General features: G+C 42.2%; 1 protein-coding gene across 2 annotated transcripts in view; it reads left to right on the top strand.

Moving 5' to 3' along the window:
• ITGB3 (integrin subunit beta 3) overlaps positions 1-18,286 on the top strand; it is a 78,677-nt gene that overhangs the window by 42,298 nt on the left and 18,093 nt on the right. For both annotated transcript variants that reach the window (XM_072645913.1, XM_072645914.1), the window contains 4 exons: positions 236-370; positions 1,956-2,385; positions 10,678-10,900; positions 13,760-13,857. In XM_072645913.1, the coding sequence (XP_072502014.1) occupies positions 236-370; positions 1,956-2,385; positions 10,678-10,900; positions 13,760-13,857 (886 nt within the window). The remainder of the gene's footprint in view (positions 1-235; positions 371-1,955; positions 2,386-10,677; positions 10,901-13,759; positions 13,858-18,286) is intronic.

The following is an 18,286-nucleotide window of genomic DNA, read 5'->3' as shown; positions in this document are numbered from 1 at the left end:
GAGAAGGGTGCAGAAAGAGGGGGCAAGATCCTAGGAATGGAAGCTTTAGTGTTTCTTCCCATCCTCTCTAAAATGTCAACCTCATCTCACAGCTAGGCTGAAACCATTGGCTCTCTTGTGTGGTCTGCCATGGTCAGGGCTGGGCCCTTCTAATACTCGATTTTTGGAGAACTACAGGTAGGTTACTACTTTTCAGTTTTTCCTTACTCTTTTTTCTCCCCTGAATTCTACCCAGAAAATCCGTTCTAAAGTGGAGCTGGAAGTCCGTGACCTTCCTGAGGAGCTGTCCTTGTCCTTTAATGCTACCTGCCTCAATAATGAGGTCATCCCAGGCCTCAAGTCCTGTGTCGGCCTCAAGATTGGAGACACGGTGAGAACCTTTGGCCAGTGGGCAAAATTGACTATCTCTTATTTCTGTGGGTTCCATTTCCCTTGCCCCCAGTACACTCCCCAATTCCTACTCTATAGTCGTCATTTACATAGGTTATAATAATTATAATAGTTAACATTACTGTAGCACTTACAGTGTTAAGTGCTTTACAATTAAAAAAGTGCTTTACAATTAAAGTGTTAAGCTTTACAATTATTACCTCACTTGATCCTCACAACAACCCTGGGAAGTAGGGGTCGTTGTTATTCCCATTTTATAGTTGAGGAAGCTGAGACACATAGAGGTTAAGTGATTTGCCTAAGGTCACATAGCTAGCTAGTATCTGAGATTAGATTTGAACTCAGGTCTCCCTCACTCTAGGTCAGCATACTCAATCCACCACACCACTGTTATCTAATTTGATGCGTATGTAAAAGCAGAGTAAAGACATCGTTAGCCCCTCTCCCTCCTTTACTCCCTCCTTTGGCCCCAGCCTTGTCTGTTTCTTCTCCACTGGTGTTCTGGCTTATTTTTATGCTTATTATGGAGATTTAGAGAGATCATCTAGTATAATTTTCTTAATTTTAAAGGTGAAGAAATTGAGATTTAGAAAGAGAAGTGACTTTTCTAAGGTTGCACAGATTACTAAGATTTGAATTCAGGTCTTCTGACTCCAAATTCAGTGCTTCTTCCCTCCATATCATACTATATTTCAAAATAAGAAAATGTGTATTAGAGAGAGAAGGAGAAGGAGACGGAAGAGGAGAGAAGAGAAGAAGAGAGAAGTGAGGGAAGGAAAGGGGAAGGAGAAGAAGATTGAGGAGATGAGAAGAGTGGGGAAGAGAGGAGAGAAACATTTGCTTGAAAACTTCCTTGCCTGAAAGTGTGTTGGTATGTTGTGCTGAATTGTGTTGGACGTATTGATTGGTGATGCTGCATTTACGCAGCATGGTGTGGGTGTGGAGTTGTGGTGTGTGGCACAGTATCAAATTTGTGTTCCATGATGGCTGGTGTCACCAGTTCTGCCTGTAGCCAATTAACTCAAGTTAGTTAGAGCATGGTACTCATAAAAATAAGGTCCTGAATTCAGTCTCATTAAGGCCAATTAGTGCCACCCAGAGGAAAGTCTGTTCCACAGCTGTTGATTTGACCCCTGATCTTACCATCTCATCTCCTGAATTCAGCTGTATCTGTGTCCTTGCTCAGGATCTCCACACTTAGATTTTATTGCTCTAGGTCTTGTGCAGGCCGAGAAGCTCAGGATGGAGGATAAGAGATGGGTAAAATACTGGATGCAAGTTCTTATAAGGGAAACAGTCTTGGGTTGAATCCCATGTCTGCTCCCTTTGTGACCCTGGGCAAGTCACTTTCATTCTCTAGATCTCATATCCCTAAGATGGGGGTTAGGGGCACAGAATTTCTAAGTCTGCTACTAGTTCTAAATTATATGATCGCATGCCTCTTTTGCACACTTTCTTATAGGATGGGGAATGCCAAGTATTTGGGCAATCCTCACTAGGTTATAGTAGAAAGTGAGCTGTTAGATACAAAGCAATCTCCCAATGAGATTCTGTTTCCCTCCCAGGTGAGCTTCAGCATCGAGGCCAAAGTGCGTGGCTGTCCCCAGGAAAAACAGAAATCCTTTACCATTAAGCCTGTGGGGTTCAAGGACAGTCTCACCGTCGTGGTCAGTTTTGACTGTGATTGTGCCTGTCAGGCTGGGGCAGAACCGCAGAGCAGCCGCTGCAATCAGGGTAATGGGACGTTCGAGTGTGGGGTGTGCCGATGCAGTCCAGGCTGGCTGGGTGCTCAGTGCGAGTGCTCCGAGGAGGATTACCATCCTTCCCAGCAGGACCAGTGCAGTCCCCAGGAGGGCCAGCCTGCCTGCAGCCAGCGCGGGGAGTGCCTGTGCGGTCAGTGTGTCTGCCACAGCAGCGATTTTGGCAAGGTCACCGGCAAGTATTGTGAGTGCGATGACTTCTCGTGTGTCCGATACAAAGGTGAAATGTGCTCAGGTAAGCGGGAGGGCTCCTAGGATTTCTCCTGTGCCCATCCTTTCGCCCTCTAATCCAATTCTCTCCAACAAGCATTTATTAGCTGCCTATTAGAAATACAATAACAAAAATGGGGAAAAAAAGTCCCGACGGTCCCTGCTTTCTAGAAACTTAGATTCTATTTGGGATGGACACAGCATATAAACATAGGAGTGTGTATAGTAAAGAGAGCATGTTAATACCTGCAGGGATGAAGAAAAGTATTTGAAAAGGAGGATAGCACATGAGACAAGCCTTGAAGGAAGTGAGATTCAGAGAGGCAGAGGTGAGGAAGGATTGCATTCCAGGCATGGAGTACAGTCTACACAAATTTATGAAGATGGGACATTGGGCATTGCCTATCAGGAATAGTAAGAAAACCAGCTTGACTGGAACACAGGGGATGTGACTGGGAGTAATGTCTAGGAAGCCTGGCAAGGTAAATCAGAGGCATAATATGAAGGGCTTTAGATGAATGTCTCGGGAACTGCAAAATTTTCTTTCAGTTCCCTGTCCTTCCCCCAGAACTTCACTCCTTCCACTCTCCCTTACACATATACTCATGTATGTATGTACCTTTGAATACACATACACTCTTCTTCAGATGCCTGCTCTTACCTGGAAATTCAGCTTTATAGGAAGGAAAAAATACACAGGGTTCTACTGTTTCAATCTGGATGGATACTTGTTGGGAGTAGTACGTAGTCAGGCATTGAATGGATGGCTAGGTAATCTGGAAGATCATGTAGGCATGGTTTAGTGAGTGTGCCCTCTGAAGATCTGGGTTTGAATCCAGACTTAATGGAATAGATTTATATAATAGACTTAATAAAAGGATTGTTTAATTTAATTTAATTATTAATTTAATTTATTAAATTAATGAATTAAATTACTTAATAAAAATAGACTTAATACAAAGATTTGTGAAGTCTGGATTTAGTCATAGGGCTACACTTGAGGATCTAGAGGGCCACATATGGCCTCAAAGCCACAGATTCCCCTCCCCTGGTCTAGACAGTCACTTATTAGCACTATGGTCTCATGCAAGTTATAACCTCTCTTTGGGCCTCATTTTTTCTTATCTGTAAAATGAAGAAGTTGAATTCACTGATTCCTAAGATTCTAACAAACTCTTGAAATGATGTGATTCCATGAAGTGCCCAACTCTAAGATTCCAAGATTCTTTTCATCTGCTTTTGCTTGTACTCACATATCTCAAGATCCCATGAGTGTGCAAATACACAAACACACACACACACACACACAGAGTAGGAGTTGTCCTACAACATTCTCCAAACATAGATAGGCTCTTCACCCTCATTCTGTTGCGACTTAACCTCTCAGTACCTAGGCAATTCTCTAAGACCTTTAAGTTTCAGAATAATTGCATATATTTGTGTAGGGGAGTTTCCTACCCTAATGCAATTACAAGTCAGATCCAAAAGAAAATTGTTAATTTTTTTATGCTTAAGTCTTGTTTCCCTAGCTCAGCTAAAAAAATTCCTTAAGAAAAGGATCCATGTCATCTTACTTAAGTTAAAAAAATTTGTTCTTCAGATCATAAATTAATTCTAAACTAACTCTACTTCCAAGTTATATATTTTGAGATTTTTGTTTTGCTTTGCTTTTGTTTTGTTTTTAGCAGTGGGATGACATTGCATTGAACCATTTTCATTGTGACCCTATCCTCCTTGTTGCCAAAATCAAAGGCTGTCATGGCTGTCTATGGTCTGTGGTCATAGAAAAAGAAAGAAGCTAACTAGCTCCTTGGGGAGTTGAACCCACAACCTTGCTCTCTCTTTAGCACTGTGATCTAATGAATGGTGCTAATTGGCCACAGATGTTCATGTCAAAATTAACATCAGCCTGAGGGGAGGAAAACATAATTCAAAAGGTATATCAGTGGCAAATAAATGTTAAAACACATCTTAGAAATCACTTCTGGATTATTTGTGCAATTGCTTCTCCTATGGGTGCCTGTCAAACCTGATAAAAAAAAAAAGATTAAGGGAGGGTAGAAATTTCTGTGTTTTGACATTACATGAAAAGCATGCCAATTATACGCAAAATGTTAAAGCAAATCAGTGGTTATTTTTGAGAGAAGGAAAGAGAGAGTCCTGGGATGAAGAGAGAGTTGAGAGGCTGGGGGAGACAGGAGGGAGGAGTGCCTACAAAGAGAAAAGGGATGGTTCTTAAGTTGAAACAGGGGGAGCCTCCTGAGAAAACACCACAACAGAGGGAACCCCTCAATTGATCCTAAGTGGGAGTTTGCCAAGGACAGGAGGGATCTCTGCCAGAGCTTTTTATTTTTTCCTTTGGCAGATAGCCCTTCTGAAGCTATGAAGCAGAGCTGCCTGAGTCAGCCACTCCTGGTTCCTGCTTCCCTCTGGAGTATCAACAGCTTGTTTTCATTGTACTCCAGCTGAATTAATCAGGGAACCCCAATGCAGTTCAACTGTATTTTAGCTTTTAGATCATTTTGACTAGCATCCATGCCTACAGAACTGATATCCCAATCTGCCAATGACACTCAATAGATGTTCAATCTATTTCGTGATGTTGTTCCCCAGAGCTCCTGGCCCCCAGGTTGGGTGTAAGAGGGTTTGACATATTGTACTGACCAGGGATGGGGTGGAGTTGCTGTGTTGACTGTTTCTATGACTCCCGATCCCTAAGCAAGAATGATGCAGGAATGCTGATGTGCTGGCTCCCTACACTGATGACTGAGGCAAGATCCTCTCCTTTACCCCTACACAGAAAAAGAGGTAGTACTGAATGGGACTGCTGTCCTGCTAACAGTTCCACCTTTCTCCAGAACTGAGAGAGAGAGAGGAGAGAGAGAGAGAGAGAGAGAGAGAGAGAGAGAGAGAGAGAGAGAGTTCTTAACCTCAAGGAAATGATTGATCTAATCAATTAACACAGTCTGTGCATTTTTATTAAGTACTTCCTATGGACAAAATTTTGGATTGAGCATTATTGGGAATTCAGAGAAATACGTGAATATGCTCCACCTACTTGAAAAGAATCAAGTCTTTTCCACTCTTGACCTTAGGTTAGAACCTATTTTCAAAACTGCTTTAATAATGAATCAGTGTGCTGGGGAGATATAGGGTAACTAAGGTTAGTAGAATATAAGCACAACGAGAGGCAGTAAAGTGCAGTACATAGAAAAATGGCCCCAGAGCCCAGAGGACCTGGGTTCAAGTCCTGCTTATGACACATACCAGCTATGTGACCTTGACCAAGTCACTTAACCTTTCCTCTGCTCTTGATGAGTGGTGTCAAACTCAAATAAAAAGGAATCCCTGCAGGCAGCATATTGACTTAGAAACCCATAAATTAACAATATCTATATAGAATTGTAGGCAACTAAGAGGCACAGGGCCAGACCTGTAGTCAGGAAGACTCATCTTCATGAGTTCAAATCTGACCTCAGATACTTACTAGCTGTGTGTCTATGGGCAAGTTACTTAACCCTGTTTACCTCAGTTTCCTCATCTGTAAAATGAGCTGGAGAAGGAAATGGCAACCCAATCCAGTATGTTTGCCAAGAAAACTTCAAATGGGGTCACAGAGGCAGATATGTCTGAAAAAAGAAGACTGTTGAATTGCATTTTTATTTTGTTAAACATTTCCCAATTATATTTTAATTTGATTCATGCCTAAAGGATTTTTGGGATGCATTCTGGCTGCAAGTTTGACATCTCTGCTCTAGAAAACTCTCTAAGAATATAAGTTTCAGAGAAGGTGCATTGGTAGAGGGAGATCCCTGTAATCAATGAAATTACAAGTCCAGTCCCTATCCAATATACTGAAGGTGTTAGAGGAGTTGTCCAGATGACAGTGCTGTCTGATTTCAGAGAAGGAAGAGATGTGGTTTGGGGGTTGACAGGGAAGACTTCACAGAGACACTGTAATTTAATCAAGTCCTTGAAGGAGTAGTACAATTGAGAGAGGTCTCCAGAGAAAGCACGAGAAGAGTATCTTAAACATATGTAAACAGGAAGAGAGAACACAACATAGGAATTTGGTCCAATATTCCTTCTGGTCTTCTGGGATACTGCCCTCCCTCCCTCCTTCCCTTCCTCCTTCTCTTTCTCCCTCTCTCCCCCTCTCTCCCTTCCTCCCTCTCTCCCTTCCTTCCTTCCTTCCTTCCTTCCTTCCTTCCTTCCTTCCTTCCTTCCTTCCTTCCTTCCTTCCTTCCTTCCTTCCTTCCTTCCTTCCTTCCAGAATGAGGTCAGCCAGGGCAGGACAGACTAGATCAGGTGCTAATAAAGCTGAATCCTTTCTGCCCTGTGCTCTGAGCTTCTATCCTCTCCCCTTCCCTGACAGAAAAGAGCCCATCCCCGAAGCATTTATACCAAACTCTGATTCCCCTGTCAGGACTTAGGGTTAACTTAAAGCTCACCATCCACCGCCTACTCTCTTCTGACATCAAATGATCAAAGGCTGCTTTTCTGGCTTTGTAAGAGAAATGTTATGAAATGAGAAGTTTCCAGGACTGACTTGAGACTTTGGGGGGAAATGAGAAGTCAAAGACCTTGCTTTACTTCCCCTGACATATTGCCCCACCTTGGAGTTACATTCAAAAGGAACCCAAAGCACACCTATTCCTCAACTGCATTCCGGGGACTCCTGTTTGAGAAATGTAATTTTCCCAAGTTGGATCTCAGGGGTAGGCAGTGTGACTAAGGGATGCCCAGTGACAGCCATGCTTTGTGGCCTTTTGGGGTAGTGGCTTCCTCGTCTGTAAAATGGGAATAATCATAGCACCTTCCTCCCCTCCCAGGGTTGTTGTGAAGATCAAATGAGATAAGCGTCATATAAATGTTAGCAATTATTATTAGTAATAGTAGCAGTAGGTGCCAAGTCAGTTGTCATCATAACCTTGCCAATATATTACCCTCTTCCCTTGACTCCCTGGGCATGTCTACCCTAATTGGTTTTAGTGGCACAGATTCAATTCATGGCTTCAGGCCATGATTTTCCTGTCTGGTTTCTTCTGATTAACTCCAAGTTTTCCATTATTCACCAACTTCCTTCTGATCTCAGAGGAATGAGGCATGATTCATTACTTGGCTGTTAATCCCAAGAGGGGCATTGGGGGCAGGGTGGGTCTTTTTACAAAACAATTCCACATAGTTCTTGAACCAAATGCTACAGTAACATGACACTGCAGATAAATTTCAACATTTTGCTACATTTTCTTAGCTTCTTCACTGACCCCTGCAACAATCTTTACACACTGGAGATTGCAAAATCTTAAGGATACACTATTTCTTGCTTCATTCATTTCTCTCTCTCTCTTTTTTTAATCAGTTCTGTGTCACCAACCAGGCTAAACAACAGGGTCCACAAGCAAAGGGAATGAGAGTAGTGCTCCCACATATATTTAAAATGAGTGGAATTAAGTATTTTGTACTCATTCTGAAACTAGTAGCTATTTTCAAGGATTTCTTAATAAGTACTTGATTAACAAGTGAAGCACATCCTTGGTGTAGTGATCAAGGTAGATTATTCTCTGATCCCATTCAGGGTTTATTGGAGTGATTTGCGATTTCCTTTTCCAGCTTACTTTACAGATGGGAAAACTGAGGCAAACAAAGTTAAGTCACTTGCCCAAGGTCACACAGCTAGTAAATGTCTGAGACTAGATTTGAACTCCTCCAGATCAGTTTTCCTGACTCCAGGCCCAGCACTTGCTTCATTGTACCACGTAGGTGCCCCAGCTTAGCGTAGGATCTTGTGGGAAGATAAGGTAAAACTGGTCTCCAGATCCCTTTTGACCTACCCTCTCTTTTGAGACCTAGTCCTTTATTATAAACAGTTGCTCTCACTTTAGCAAAAATCAGCATAATCTTTATCTGAAAACAAAACCCATTATGAAAGAATAGACTGCAAATAAGCAGGGTTTAAATAGAGGCTGCTTTATGGTTTAGAATCTTGGAGTCAGGAAGACCTGAGTGAAAATCTGGCCTCAGAAGCTTCCTAGTTGTATGACTCTGGCCAAATTACTTAAACCTCTGCTGCCTCAGTTTCCTCAACCACAAAACAGAGATAATAGCATCTACCTCCCAGGGTTGTTGTGAGGATCAAATGAGGTAATTGCAAAGTGCCTGGCACATGGTAGATACTTAATAAATGCTTGTTTCCTTCCTTCCTAAATGGATCAGGAAACTCCTGAGGGTAACAGTGTCAGTTGGCTAGGCAGTGGAATAATTTCACCATGTTCCACAATGTTGACAAATAGGAACATCCAGGCAAATAGCAAATTCTGTACAGTTAATTTATTCCTTAAGTGACTCAGTGAGTCAGACAGATTTCCAACTGCTTATGATTACATTTATTTTCTCTGATAAGAACAAAAATTCTCTGTTTTCCCCTGTCCTGAGAAGTTCCTGCCTCCTGGGATATTTCAGAGAGGGGAAAAAATAGAATTGGACAAATAGAATAATTGATTTATAATTAGAAGGAGGAGTGTGCTGGTAAATGTTTAACAACTGGCTTTCTGGGGAGAAAATGCATGTAGGACACATTTTTAAGTTTAGTGGGGAAGAAAGCAAAGTTCATGAATCAATAAAATGAATGAACATTTATTAAGCACTTTGTATATGTTAAACACTGGGGCTAGAAAGCACACATAGACACGTACATACACAAACCCCACATACATACACTTTCTAAATACAAGAAATCTCAAAAGACTTAGTGTAAGCAAACTATTTAAGTTTAATTAGACTAGAAGACATTGTCCTTGTAAATAGTGCCTAGTGAATAGTAGCTGTTTAATAAATGCCTACTCACTGATCTCATTTGGTCCCACAACAACTAGGTATCTCTAGTATGATTATTCGTATTGTACTGATAAAGAAACTGAGGATCTGAGAGGCTAAATAAGTAGCTTATGGTCATACAATTAGCAAGTGACAGAGGCAGGATTTGCAAGTGAGTCTTCCTTATGCCAAGTCAACTCTGACCATTTTGCCATCATGGTGCCTATCTGACTGATTTGGAATTTGGGAAACAGGGAACTCTTAACTGAGGGGTAGTCAAATGTCTAACAGCCCTGATCAAGCATGTTATCAATGTTAGAGCAACCTTGTTGGATCTGGGAAGAGCGCCAGAGCAAGAGAAAAAGATGTGTTTGTGAGGATGGGTGGGAGTTTAAAATTTTTTTAAAATTAATTTATTTTTAACATTCATTTTAAAAAATGTTGAGTTCTGAATTCTTTCTTCCTCCCTCTTGCCCTTCCCGCAATCATTGAGAAGTCAAGCAATATGCTATCAATTATACATATGAAGTCATGCAAAACATATTTCCATATTAGCCATGTTGCAAAAAAAAGAAAGAAAAAATGCAAGAAAAATAAAGGGAAAAAAGTATATTTCAGTCTGTACTCAGAGTTCATCAGTTCTCTCTGGAGGTGGATAGCATTTTTCATCATGGATCCTTTGGAATTTTCTTGGAGCATTGCCTTGATCAGAATAGCAAAGTCTTTTACAGCTGATCACGGTTACGATATTGCTGTGTATAGGGTTCTCCTGGTTCCGCTCACTTCACTTAGCACCAAGTTGATGTAAGTCTTTCCAGGTTTTTGTGAAAATATCCTTATAGCCCAATAGTATTCCATCACAATCATATGCCACAACATGTCCAGCCATCCCCAACTGATGGGCATTCCCTCAATTTCCAATCCTTTACCAATGGATAGATATTTTGAAAGGGAATGGTATTCCGAGAGGCTGAATCTCTAGCCCTATAATCAGCATTGACTGTCTTCCAAATTGTGAAGGAAGGAGGCCTAAAACAAAACCTAATCTCTGTGGCTCAGCCCTGTTAAGAGCCCTAGGAGCAAAAGAAGCTGCTTCTTCCTAGGCTGGAATCTGGCAGCAAAAGTGAAAAGTTCGGATTGCAAAGAGATCTTGGAAGCTCTGGAAGGCAAAGCTTCTAAGATCCTCCTGCTCCCCCAGGATGTAATGTCCCAGTAACATATCAAGGTTTCTGTTGTGTGTTGTGGGGGGTGGGGGAAGTGGGCATTCTATTGCCATCCCCTTAGGGGTCTTGGATCAAGGAGATGCCTACTTGTAGGCATATGATTTCTTATATTCCCCCCCACCCAGGATTTTTTATCTCCCTCTCACTAGTTACGTATTCTCTCTCTCTCAATTTCTCTTTGTCTCTTTCTCTGTCTTTCTCTTTCTGTGTTGTGTCTCTGTCTCCATCTCTGTCTCACCCTTCCTCTCTCCTCCTTCCCTTGTTCTATCCCTCTCTAGGTCATGGCCAGTGCAGCTGTGGGGATTGCCTTTGTGACTCTGACTGGACCGGTGACTACTGTAACTGCACCACCCGCAAAGACATGTGTATGTCAAGTAATGGGCTGCTGTGCAGCAGCCGAGGTAAATGTATCTGCGGCAAATGTGTCTGCACCCAGCCTGGCTCTTATGGGGACACCTGTGAAAAGTGTCCCACCTGCCCTGATGCCTGCACTTTTAAGAAGTGAGTGGATGAGAATTGACTAGGGGGTTGAGGAGTTTGGCATAGATGACTGTGGTGGTGCAGGGTAGGGAGTGGGAAGCAGAGGCTTGTTTTGGGGGGATCAGTGTGACCCTGCCCCATAAGTCTAGTCTCTTATGGACATGTAGGGACACACCAATGGCTAGAGTGCTGGACTTGGAGCCAGAAAGAGTTGGATTCAAATCCAGCCTCAAATCCGACCTACTCTCTGAACCTCGGTGACTCCAGATGTCAAGTAGGGATAATGACACTAATAACACCCACCTCCCAGGGTTGTTATGAGAATCAAGTGAGGTAATGCTTGTAAAGCGCTTTGCTTATCTTAAAGCACCCTGTAAATGTGAGGTATTATGAAGGGAGGGAGGGAGAGGGGAACTGGTTTTCCTCCTAGTTTGGGTGATATAATCTCAGAAGGGGAGAGATTGCTAACAGAGGTGACAAGGTATCAATATGTTAAAATGAGGTGCAGAAACAGTATCTGTTCCCTGTTATCCTTTCATAATATCCGACAGATTTCTCCCTGAGGAAATTAGAAGGTCAAGGGGCTGCTGGCTGGCCATAGATTTGCCACATCCCTATTGGCCTTGAAAAAGAAAAGCTAAGGCTACTCGCCTGGGAAAGAATTGGAAACAAGGAGCAGCTTCATGGAGTGTGACTCCTGTACCCTCTACAGAGGTTAGAGGGGGAGATTTTTTTCCTGCTCTGCCACATTAATAGCTTCTTAGAGTACCAGTGTTTTGTTGGTTAGTTATTTCAGTCATGTCCTACTTTTTGTGACCCCATTCTTGGCAGAGATACTGGAGTGGTTTGTCATTTCCTTCTCCAGCTCATTTTACAGATGAGGAAACTGAGGCAAACAGGATTAAGGGACTTGCCCAGGTCACACAGCTAAGAATTGTCTGAGACTGGATTTGAACTCAGTCTTCCTGACTTCAGGCCTAGCATTCTATCCACTGTACCACTTTAGCTGCCCTTACCCGTCAGGAGATACTATAACCATCAGGGAAAAGAGAAAGGCAGACATAGAGAATTGGGGCAGGGAGCAACCTCAAGAAATATGGCCCAATTTGACATCAGAGAAGAGAGGCAGCCATGGATTTAATGATAATAATATTTTGATAGCTCTTTAACATTTGCAAACACTTTACAACTATTATCTTCACAGATGAGCATTGGCTCATCTGGGTGCCCTTGGAGCCTCTTGACCTTCCCAAGACCCTGGACCACTGTCACTTTATTCATACTACCTTCAGGGGCTGTTTAAGGAGGACTAACACCTCTGGTGTGAGGGCTTTTTTAGTATTGCTCATCTACGTTTTGTGTCCACCTATCACCTAACTCTCACCTGTGGCTCCAAGAAGCTGTAGTGTGTGCGGTGGCCAGTCCTGGAAAAACCATCCTGGGCAGATGGGATAAACCAGGTAGGAGGTAACTGACAGGCTTCAAACTGCTCAGTGAGTTAGGGGGGTGTCTACCCCAAGCATGTGAAGACTGCCCCCAGCGGAATGAGCACATGAGAACAATCTGTCCCAATGACCAGGAAGGCGGCTGAAGCAGGTGCTGTGGAGAGCTTAGAACTTGGTCAGGCATCAAAGGTGCCAAGGTCATCCACTGCATCCATCTTGACTCTCTCCTGCCCCTGGACTTTGATGACTCTGGAAGAGAGAGTGAAGTTGAAAACTTTGAGCAACTCTGCCCCACTTAGATCTAATTCACTTGCATGTCAAGACACCACCCAGTGATGTCATTGATCATCTTAGGAAAACAAGGGCTGAATAACTACCTTCAGGAAAATGTGAGAGACCTTGAGATAGTCCTGGGACAGTTGGATAGGGTGCTGAGTCGGGAACCAAGAAAACCTGCATTCAGATCTTACTTCAGATATTTGCTAGCTGTGTGAGTGGACAAGTCACTTAACCTCTGTCTACCTTAGTTTCCTCATCTGTAAAATGGGGGTAATAATAGCACCTAACTCCCAGGGTTGTTCCAAGTATGAGATTATAAGATAATATTTGTAAAGTGCTAGGCCCAGTGCCTTGTACATAGGAGGGACTTAATAAATGCTTGTTTTCTTTTCTCTCTTTCCCACCTCCTCCTCCACCTTCTCCTGCTGGTAGTGGGGAGTTCAAGAACATCAGAAGACATGAGGAAACTCACCTTCTGCACTAGTTAGAGAAGTAAGCAAAGGCAAGACTTGGAAAATTTACTGCTACTAAGGAAGTCTGACAGGAGGGCCCTGGGTAACCTTACTTTTCCATAGTGTTTGTCAATATGGTCCTAAATGTAGTGGGGATGGAATATCCCCTAGTTCTATTCAGTAATAGTTTCTTAGTGCTTTTTGTATGCAGAAAAGGTGCTGCTAAGGTTGATGCAAAGTTTGGGTAAAATAGATCCTTGCTGTTATGGGAGGGGCTGCTAGATGACACAGTTGATAGGGTACCAGATCTGGAGTCAAGAAGACTCATCTTCCAGAGTTCAAATCTGGCCCCAGACATTTACTAGCTGTGTGACCTTGGGCAGGTCACTCACTATTTGCCTTATTTCCTCATCTGTAAAATGAGCTGGAGAAGGAAATAATAGCAAACCACTCCAGTATCTCTGCCAAGAAAGCTCCAAATGGGGTCACAAAGAGTTGTACATGACTGAAAAACTAGGGAACAACAACAAAGAAAGGGCTAAAATCCTTTACTTCTAAGTTCTCTTCTAGTCCCAAGTCTAGGATGCTATGGGCCCTCTATGTGTAAGACCCAGAGGCAGGTGCTGTTGAGGAATGCATCCATGAAGAGAGACAGTCCTGGTTTTCAAAGGGCTTATAGTTTACTCTTCCTGTCTTGAATCCAGAGACTGCGTCGAGTGCCAGAAGTTCCGTCGAGGGGTATTTGAGGAGAATACTTGCAGCCGCTTCTGTCGGGATGAGATTGTGCCTGTGACAGAACTTGGTAAGTGCCAGGGTATCTCTGTTCCCTCCCCTTTCCCTCCCCTCCCCACTTTGACCTGAAGATGGTGATTATGGGGGTGTGGAAGGAGATGGTCTTGGGATTTCCCTAAGTGTTGTTGCACTTCACACCATTTCTTATATCTCAATCCTTGGTTTTCTTTTTCCCAGGTATTCTTCACCTGATTTTTGCATCCTTAATATTCTTATCAACCAGTTGCTAGTTAGGGAATGGGCAGGGAGGAAATGTAGTTTCCTGATGGGCTCTGAACAGAGTGTAAACCTTGAAGGAACCCCTTCCGTAGGGTTATAGACTTAGAGCTGGCAGAACCCATAGAGACCATCTAGACCAATATTCTCATTTATTTTTTTTGAAATTCATATAAATTTATTTATTTTCAGTTTTCAACATTCATTTCCACAAAATTTTGAATTTTACATTTTTTTCCTCTCCCCCCTCCCTCCACCCAGGACAGCATCTATTCTGATTGCCCTTTCCTCCAATCTGCCCTCCCTTCTATCACTTCCCCACGCCATCCTCTTCCCTTCTATTTTCCTGTAGGGTCAGACAGATTTCTATACCCTATTGCTTATAGATCTTATTTCCTAGTTGCATGAATACCCTTATTTAACAGATGTAGAAGAAGCCACAGAGATTGAATGATTTTCCCACTAAGTATATGAGGCAGAGCTTAGTCAGCTAATCAATCAACAAGCTTTCCTTTCGTACCCAATATGTGCCAGACAGTGTAATAAAAGGCAGGTGTATGAAGGAAGAAGAAAGACATCTCGGGCTGTCAAGGAACTTAGTCTAATGGGAGAGGCAATTTATAAACAACTATTTGCGAACAAGACATAGACAGGATAAATTGGGGGTAGTCTCAGGGGGAGTGCTTGGGAAAGGTTTCGCGCTGAAGGTTGGTAACTGAGGGAAGCCAGGAGACAAAGATGAGGATGAAGATAATTCCAGTCATGGGAGAGATAACCTTTGAAAATGCTCAGAGTTGGGAATGTGATATCTGAGGAAAAGCAAGGTCAGGGTCTTTGGATTACTCAGGCCACCTTGACTCCAGGTCAGAGTAACTTGTCTAATAAATGCCTGAGGCAGGATTTGAACTCATTCCAAGTTCAATGCTATATTCACTCAATACACCACCTACCCCTAAGTGGGTCTCTGATTCTAGAGGACTGTGTTCAGTGACACCTCCTGCCCAATGAGGAATGGTACAGGCCTCTATAATACTTCAGTTTCGTACTGGCTATCCTTTTCTTGTCTGTAGCTGTACTTATTGCTTAAAAAAATCTTGATACCTTTTTTTTATACCAACTATATTTCCCAACATATCTTTCCCCTCTCCCCTTAGGGGACCATTTTTCATAACAAAGAATAAAACAGAAAGGGAAAAAAAATCATGTGATGGGGAAAGAAACTGTGACCAGAATCTTGGACTCTGTAGAGCTTATGAGATATGAGACTTGTTTCCCATCTTAGAGGGGTCTGATCTATGGTGTTGGAGAGTATGGATGAAGAGAAGTCAAGATTCACACTGATTTAAAGATCATCCTTGGAGGGTGATCAAGAATTGTGTCCACATTAAGGATGGTGCTATTTATCTCAAACTCATATCAAAAAAGATCTAGAACCTAGTTCTCACTTTGAACTCATTTCTTCTGAAAATAAGATCCAGGATCCAAATATAAAATTTGAAATCAATACCTTATTGTACAACTCCCCCCATTCCTGCTCCCACCATAGCATACTTTTGGTACTTTTTTTTTTTTGAAAAATGCCAGGGGTTGATTTTTAATGTTGCTCATCAGTCAATATGCAGATTTTAGAACATAAATACATATAAAGAAAAAAGATTCTAATGACTATAGGAGTCATTGACACTCTTGGTACTCCCTCTGTAAACTTTCTTTAAGAGACTTTTTTTCTGAGAACTCTTCCGCCTTTAAATTTGTGGGGATGTTGTTTCTCATTCTTTTGGCTCAGTATCCTTTACCCCACTACCACCCCCAGGAAATGCATAAAAATATATACAGAGTATCCCCCAGTATTCTGAAACCATCCCCTTTTTGTTAAGTATACAGCTCATATTTACTACAGAGGTAAATTTTACTAAATGGAAGAAAAAAACATAATGAAAATCCTAAAAATAGCCACCATTCAGGGGTATGTTGGTAAAGGTTTAACAACCAGCTCTCCAGAAGAAAAAAAAATTTCCAGGATACACTTTTAAGTTTAATTTGCATTATTAGCACTTTTGAAAGTTTAGACAAACAACAAATAATAAATTAAGACCTGTTTTGGAGCTTGCCAATTTCTGAGGTATAAATGCTCACATAGAGGCAGTGGTCAAGTGGTTCAGGAGCTGTATATTTGCCATTTCTGAAAATCCCAAGAGATACTTACAGATATTATTGTCACAATATCCTGTCTTGACCCCTTGATCACTGTCATTCAAAAGTGGAAGGAGGCTTTTTCCTTCTCCCTCTCCTCACTTCTCATAGCTCCCTGGCATACTCACCTCGTCTACTAATTTGTCAGGGGAGGACAGGGCAAGCTTCTACTGTGTCTTCCAGACTTCAGATATCTTCTCTGCAAGGATATTCGGATATCAGTCTCTGCAAGGACTGATATCTTCTTTGAGTCAAAGATATCTTTGCTATCTTCTTTGAAGCACTTTCTCTTTTCTCCTGTTTGCCAACTCTCTTCCCCAACTCCTCCATTTTCTTTATTATCTCCCACTTACCAACCCTACCCATCATCATGCACATCTCTACTGGAGAGTATACTTTATTTTCCCCAATTAGTTAATGAAGGGAGAGAGGGCAAATATCTCAGCATCAGCTAGACTTTCCCAGGTGATTTCCTTCCTCGTCCTATAGCTGCTAGATAGATAGAAGGCCTCCATTTGACCTTATTGTTCTGGCATACTGTTTAAAGGGGCTAAGATACCCTCCTGTAGAACATATCATAGTCAATGGAAGGTGTATGGGATACTTATATGCTGAGGAAGGCCAACACCTCCTTCCTGTTATTAGCAAGTTGACCCTAACCTGTGAGCTCTCCCCACAGACATCCCAACTTATTCTTTTAGCAACCTTTCCCCTCCTCTTCTCCTTGTCTTCTTCCCCTTCCTGGGGATCCATGGTTCTTCATTTTACATGTTGAAAAATTGTATAAATTAGGTAACCTTATCCCATGATGGGTCAGCTAGGTGGTACAGTAGATAGAGCACTGGGCAAGGAATCAGGAAGTCTAATCTTCATGCATCCAAATCTAGCTGGTGAGTCACTTATTCTGTTTGCTTAGGTTTCTTCATCTGTAAAATGAGCTGGAGAAAGAAATGGCTCTCCAGGATGTTTGCCAAGAAAACCCCAAATGGGATCACAAAGAATTGGACATGACCGAAACCACAAAAATCCCAAGACTAGGTGTATGACCTCGGGCAATTCACTTAAACTTCCTGTCTACCTCAGTTTTGTCAACTATAAAATGGGGATTATAATAGTACTTACCTTCCAGGGTAGTTATGAGGATCAAATCAGATAAGATTTGTAATGTGCTTAGCACAGTAACCGGAACATAGTAGACACTATATAAATGTTAGCTATGATGACTGGGAGAGACTTCTCATTCTCTTGTTAAAGATGGAGGAGGCATCAGTGTGCTGGACCTGGAATCAGAAAGAAGTGGGCTCACATTTCTCCTTTGATAATTAATTAACTTGGGCAAGTCAATTTAATCCCTCTCAGCCTCATTTACTTCTTTTGTAAAAAAGTAGTAATGTAATATTTCACTGGGTGGGCTTGCTTGAAAGCCTTATGTAATCATCAGCTGTCCTTAGATGTGTAAACTAAAGCACAAACTCAAAGTATCCTGCTTACTTATCCCAAGGGTGGGGAACCTGTGGCCTCAAGGCCACATGTGGCCCTGTAAGTCCCCAAATGTGGCCCTTTGACTGACTGGATTCTGGACTCCCTTTCCTTTTTTTCTGGTTCTTTCCATGCCTGGAATGCTCTCCTGCCTCACTGAGGTCTACTGGCTTCCTCCAAGACTCAGTTCAAATTTTACCTCCTGGAAGAGGTCGTTCCCTATTCTCTCCCACCTTTACTGCCTTTCCTCTGACATGACTTCTCATCTACACTGTGCATATATAAGAATCTTGTACGTACACAGGTGTTTGCCCCTTTCTCCTTCATTAGACCATGACCTCCATTTTTACCTTTCTTTGTATCCCCAGAGATTAGCACATAGTTAGTGTTTAATGAATATTTGCTGAATGACTGACTTTCCCCCCTCTCCCTGGGCCTCCACGATTAGCAATCTTTGTACTGCCACTTTTAATTGAGTCCACTTGATCAGGGAAGAAGCATTTGTTAAGAATCCTTTCAGTGCCAGACTTTAGCATAGCTCAGGGTCAGGT

Source organism: Notamacropus eugenii, chromosome 2 (assembly GCF_028372415.1).
Source record: "Notamacropus eugenii isolate mMacEug1 chromosome 2, mMacEug1.pri_v2, whole genome shotgun sequence".
In the NCBI taxonomy this organism is placed as follows: domain Eukaryota; kingdom Metazoa; phylum Chordata; class Mammalia; order Diprotodontia; family Macropodidae; genus Notamacropus; species Notamacropus eugenii.
The sequence above is the reverse complement of the archived record's forward strand: the minus strand, read 5'-3'. Positions and strand labels throughout refer to the sequence as shown.